Source organism: Nelumbo nucifera, chromosome 7 (assembly GCF_055504915.1).
Source record: "Nelumbo nucifera cultivar China Antique chromosome 7, China Antique-T2T, whole genome shotgun sequence".
Lineage (NCBI taxonomy): Eukaryota > Viridiplantae > Streptophyta > Magnoliopsida > Proteales > Nelumbonaceae > Nelumbo > Nelumbo nucifera.
In genome coordinates, this window is record NC_142655.1 from 28,663,963 (window position 1) to 28,669,962 (window position 6,000).

At 37.1% G+C, this 6,000-nt stretch overlaps 1 protein-coding gene across 1 annotated transcript; it reads left to right on the plus strand.

Moving 5' to 3' along the window:
• Positions 1 to 3,199: 3,199 nt before the first annotated feature.
• On the plus strand, positions 3,200 to 5,627 carry LOC104593353 (GDP-mannose transporter GONST3-like). The gene is made up of 2 exons (XM_010253113.3): positions 3,200 to 3,501; positions 4,283 to 5,627. The coding sequence occupies exon 2, from the start codon at positions 4,283 to 4,285 to the stop codon at positions 5,405 to 5,407; it is 1,125 nt and encodes a 374-aa protein (XP_010251415.1). The 5' UTR covers positions 3,200 to 3,501; the 3' UTR covers positions 5,408 to 5,627.
• Positions 5,628 to 6,000: the final 373 nt, after the last annotated feature.

The following is a 6,000-nucleotide window of genomic DNA, read 5'->3' on the forward strand; positions in this document are numbered from 1 at the left end:
AGTCAAAGGAAAATGGGATAGAGTAGGAAACTTGAAGGAAAAGGGAGAACAATCACTAAGAACTAATAAGGGCATCCTATTGATAAAAAAAAATGCTATGAAAACAACATCACTCCAAAACCTTTTAGGAACATTCATGTGACAAAGAAGAGAGTGAATAGTTTTAACCAAATGAAGACTCTTCCTTTCACCCACCCTGTTATGTGAATAAGTTTGATAAATAATTCCATGCCATTTAAATATTGTTAAAATTGAGTAAGAAAATATTCTTTACCATTGTCAGACCGTAAAATTTTGATTTAAACACCAAATTGAGTGCAACTTTTTAGCATAAGATTTTTGAAAAATGAAAAATAATTTATTTCATTCTTTCATAAGATAAAGTCATGTTGTTATTGAATAATCATTAACAAAAATTACAAAACATTTGTAACAATTATAGAACACAATTCTATTAGGACTCCAATGGGGTGTTCTTTTTTTGGATTTTGAGAAGGGGGAAAGTTGGTCAATGGGATTTTGGTTCCCATTAACCGAGAATCTAATGTTCTTTTTCAAATTTATGTGGGGAACAGAAAAAGTTTATTTTCTTGGATACCACTTACCCAGGTAAGTGATACCCATATCTTAGGTGGGTAAATAACTTTCCCACCTAGGGGGAAAGTTGCCAACACTTGAATGAGACAAAAATGCCTCTTCTAATAATGGATTTTTATGGCTAAAGTGGTCATTGTCTTATTTACATGAGAAATAAAAGAACATGGGTAAATGCACTTATCTGGGTAAGTGTTTCCCAGGAAAAACTTACCCAGGTAGCTACATTTACCCGAGTAAGTAACTTATCGAAAAGCGAACAGGGCCAAATGTCTAAATGAATTAAAACTTCAGACAATATTACCAACTCTATGACTAATGGGAACAGAATAATGTTTCCCATATTGGCATGATTCACACTCCAATGATAAAAGATATTTAATGACATAATAAGAGACATAAGTGCTTGAAAAGATGAATGACCAAGTTTGCAATGCCACTAGATAAGTGTGAGGATTGAAATGCTACTTTTGGGCCACCACCATTGAAATAATACAATCCACCTATTTCATGCCCTCTACCAATCTTTATCCCCACCTTGAGATCTTGAAAGACATATGAGGGTGGATAAAAAGTTGTCAAACAATTGAGATATTTAGTTAGTTTACTGATAGATATAAGTTTAAAGAGGAATTTAGGAACATACAAGACATATGATAAGGAAAGAGATACTAGATCAACATTACCAATACCACAAATAAAAAAGGTTGAGTTATTGGTTAAAGTAATAGTTTGTAAAGAGGAAGACTAAGAAAAAGAGAAAGATATACTTGGAGTCCCAGTCATATGATGAAAAGCTTTAGAATCAATAATCCAATGGAATGTGGAAGAGGAAAATCCACCATTCCCACCACCTCCTTGGGTGCGCACCAAGTAGACCTATCAAAGGTAGTAACTATTAGGGGTGAGCAAAAAAAATCAAAAAATCGAACCGATCGAAACCGAACCAAAAAATCGGTTAACCAAACTAGTTGGTTCGGTTTCGGTTTGATATTCTTAAAAAACCGATAGTTTCGGTTTGGTTTTGGTTAACCATTTAAAAAAACTGAGGGTTAACCAAACCGGATGATATATATACAATAATATATATTTATATAATATTATATTTTTTTATTGTTTTTTGAGAATCGAATAAAAGAGTTCGGTAGTTTGAGAGACTTTCAGCCTTTCTCTTTGAAATTTGAACCTTTCAATTGAAAGTTCGGAAGTCTGCTAGAGTGCCAGACTGCTAGTCTCCATCAATTTTCTCTTTTGTCTTTTCCCCAGACTGCAAGAGTGCTAGACTCTCCCAGTCTTTTCTCTTTTGTCTCTCTCAGTCTCTCAGTTTTCTATTTTGTCTCTCTCACTCTCTTAGTTCTCTTACTTTTCTTCTTCGACTCTTTGTATTCCCCACTCCAGACGGCCGCGTGGCCCGTGCCAACCACCAGCACGGCAGCACCAAGCGGCAACGTTGGTCGCCGCCTCGCCAACAAGCAAGGACCAACGGTCCAATGCCATCTTTGATCTTTGTATCTCTCTTCTATTGCATTGGTTTGGTTTCAATTTGGATATTTAAAAAATCGATTAGGTTGATTTGATTTGAAAAAATACCCCATGGTTCAGTTAACCTTACCGTGAGCACCCTAGTAACTATCTTTGTAGGTTCAAAGGAAACTCTACGAAATCTAGAAAATACCTCTTCAAAAGAGGGAAGAGCTTAACCACCCAAAATTTGTGCTTGGACAAGTTCATATTCTTGCTTAAAACCCAATAGGAATCATGTTGCGACAAGTTGCTTCTTAATAATATCAATGACAATTGCTAATAAACATTAGTTCATTAAGATGCTAGGATTTTCTTTCAAGACTTTGATTCCTTTGTTATAAATTTGATACACTTTATTAGAGCTTCTAGTGAATTAAAAAACATAAAGTTCACACCTATATTTGGTTCCATAATGTTATAACAAGAGCATTTTCTTAGGGGGTACTTCTCAAATAAACAACTAAGGGCCTATACCCTTAAATATTTTCCACTCGTCACATGACCATTTGGTCCATTTCTAAACGGCACTAGGGGCTACACAACCCAGAGGATATTGGGTCAATCATGATATGCCAAGTTATCCTGATCCTGAATAGGCCTTAGAGACCGAATCAACACCCCACAATGTCTCACATTACATTCCGCCATATATTAGAAACATCTCTCCATGATGACACTATCATTCTTGATATTATCATTAGGAAATGTTTCCAATACACAACAGGGTGTGGTCCCAGAAGTTGTGGGGGACAGTCTTGTGGGGCAGTCTCGAAAGATGTTCTCAATACATGGCAGAGATATAGTGTGGTGATGGGATGTACTCCTCACAAATGGGCGCGTCACAGACACATCCACCGTACATTAGGAGCATCTCCCGTGAATAATAATTAATAAGAGCGGGAGATGTTCTCAATGCATGATCGGATGTGCGTGTGTGGAGCAGATCCGGTCCTTGTGGTGTGGGACGTTGTGGGGCTGATTCGGTCTCAAAGGCCCAAGTGTACAGAGATGATGTGGTGTATCATTATTGGCCCAATATTACGTGTAGAACTGTAGGCGAATAAACTCATGTTCCTCGTGGAACAGTTTGTATTCAGGGATCCGGGTTGTCGAAGTTCGGACGACCGACGAACCGCTTCTCCCATTGCAGTACGCTGCTCTCTCTTTCTCTCTCTCTCTGTAGTGTTGATTTGGGGGTCGAGAAGACGACGACGAATTGATGACTGAGAGTTATTCGAATCGATTGGGTAAATCTGCAAAGAAAGGAAGAGAGATATTGCCCGTTACAAATCTGAATGAACTTCTCCTTGGGGCTTGGATTTCCCTCTCCATTTACGATCTATTCAAGTTAAATTTCATAGCTTCGATCTGGATTTGTTACAGGTACCTAATTCCAGATCACGTAATAAACTATTTTGTTTATATTATGTACTTAATCAAAGTTGGCTTCTCGTAGCCTTGTCTCACGTTTCAGAGTTTAGAAGCACTAAACCAAGCAAGTAGATAGCTTGCTAGTTAAACAACAGCATTTCAATGCTTCTTTATCATGCCATTTCTTAATGGTCTGTAGGTCTGTATATTTTGTGCTTCTTTGCCATCTCTCGAGATTTCGACAAATTTCTATTAACTTTTGTGGTGCTTCTTCTCTATGAAAACTCTGACGTTTTTAATAAAATTTTCATTTCTAACTTATTGACATTCCCATTGGTATTGCCGTTTTGAACCTTAGAACCAATTAGGAAATTGTTTGATGGGTGCCATGTAAAATTCTGGTCAATAATAGCATTATATCGAAACTGTATATTGTTTGCTTGGGTTTAAGGAATTTGGAAATTATTTTCAACATTTAGAAAATTACGTTGGACATCTTGTTCCTAGGGAGTTCAATGAGGATTATCAACCATGAAATAGTCTAATTTGTGAAAATTCTTACCTTGATGGCAATTAAGATGGCTTGAAGCTAGAAATGCATAAAGATAATGATTATAAAGGCTTGTTTTGTTTTGAAAAAACCTCCTTTTACTCTTGTTGTGAATGCAGATGATGGAATTATCAATTATACAATTTGTTGAAAATTTCTGTAAAAAATGAAATGTTGGCTGAATATATTGGTAATTACATCCATGTTCTGTACCAATTAATAGAATTCTGTTTTCTCTTCTAGATGTCTAATGACGTTGAGAATCCAAAAGGTGGTGAGGCACAGAAAAGCCCAGATACTTCCTCCAGTGAAATCGAAGTGACCTGGTATAATAGCTTTCTCCAACATGCATCAGTATATGGTGTTGCTGCTGGATACTGTATTTCAGCATCTCTTTTGTCAATCATAAACAAATGGGCCGTTATGAAGTTCCCATACCCTGGGGCTCTGACTGCTTTACAGTACTTCACTAGTGCAGCTGGGGTTTTCCTTTGTGGGCGGCTTAAACTTTTAGAGCATGACCCACTTGACATATGGACCATGTGGCGCTTCCTACCTGCAGCAGTGATATTCTACCTCTCCCTCTTTACAAACAGTGAGCTCCTTCTCCATGCCAATGTTGACACTTTTATTGTCTTCCGGTCAGCAGTTCCCATTTTTGTTGCAATTGGAGAGACCCTCTACTTGCACCAACCTTGGCCTTCAATCAGGACATGGATCTCATTAGCCACTATTTTTGGTGGAAGTGTGCTTTATGTTCTTACAGATTACCAGTTTACACTGACAGCCTACAGCTGGGCACTGGCATATCTTGTTAGCATGTCTATTGACTTTGTGTACATAAAGCACGTGGTGATGACAGTCAGCCTCAACACATGGGGTCTTGTACTCTACAACAATCTTGAGGCCCTCTTCCTGTTTCCACTGGAGCTGCTTATAATGGGGGAGTTGAAGAAGATAAAGCATGAGATCTCAGATGAGTCAGACTGGTATTCTTTTGAGGTTGTTTTTCCTGTGGTTCTATCTTGCCTGTTTGGTTTGGCCATTTCTTTTTTCGGTTTCTCTTGCCGAAGGGCAATTTCAGCAACAGGATTTACTGTTTTGGGCATAGTAAACAAGCTCTTGACGGTTGTAATCAATCTAGTGATCTGGGACAAGCATTCAACAACATTGGGGACTGTGGGTCTTTTGATTTGTATGTTTGGTGGAATTATGTACCAGCAGTCCACAAGCACTAAGGCCAAGGTTGCTACAGAAGCAAAAACACAAGGTAGTGAGGAGGAACAGCAAAAACTACTTGAAATGCAGACAAGGACAGAAAGCAATACCACTGAAAAGGAAGCTGTGGGTTCAGGAGAGTTAAAATGAGGGCTTTCTTTCCCGTTTCCCCATTTGAGCACAATATTTATGCATTCATTTATTGTATTCTTGTTGTAATACATCATTTAAAAAGGAATCTTTTTTTTTTTCACTTCAATAATTGGGGTAAAGCTGATGGATTTTGATTGTCATCGACTGTTGGAAAGACTACAATAGCTGTTGTTCTTTGATAGGTAATGGGTCATTTTGTTAAATATAAAACTTTGGATTATTATAAAGTAGATTCACGAAAAAAAACCTAGCCTAGGAGATTGGGGATCAAAAAAATAAGGAGAATCTATAATACCTCTACATGCTTAGTGTATCTATGTCAGACATGATACTTAGATGATACAACAATAAATAGTGTGTAGAGTTATAACATAAATGCCTCTAAAATATGTAAAATGGTATATTTTATTTTATGTTTTGGATGGAATGGTATTTCTTATGAAGCATACTTTAAACAATATGTTTATGCTAGAAGCTTAATTAAATTTGGCAAGATATGAGTAATTGGGAATGATGCTTAGCTTAAAAAAAAATCTAGATATAAAGCATGGTGTAAGTATATTGAATGGGACCTAAAGTCTAAACCTGTA

Coding starts and splice junctions, on each gene's coding strand:
- LOC104593353 (XM_010253113.3), top strand. CDS start 4,283: ATGTCTAATGACGTTGAGAATCCAAAAGGTGGTGAGGCACAGAAAAGC.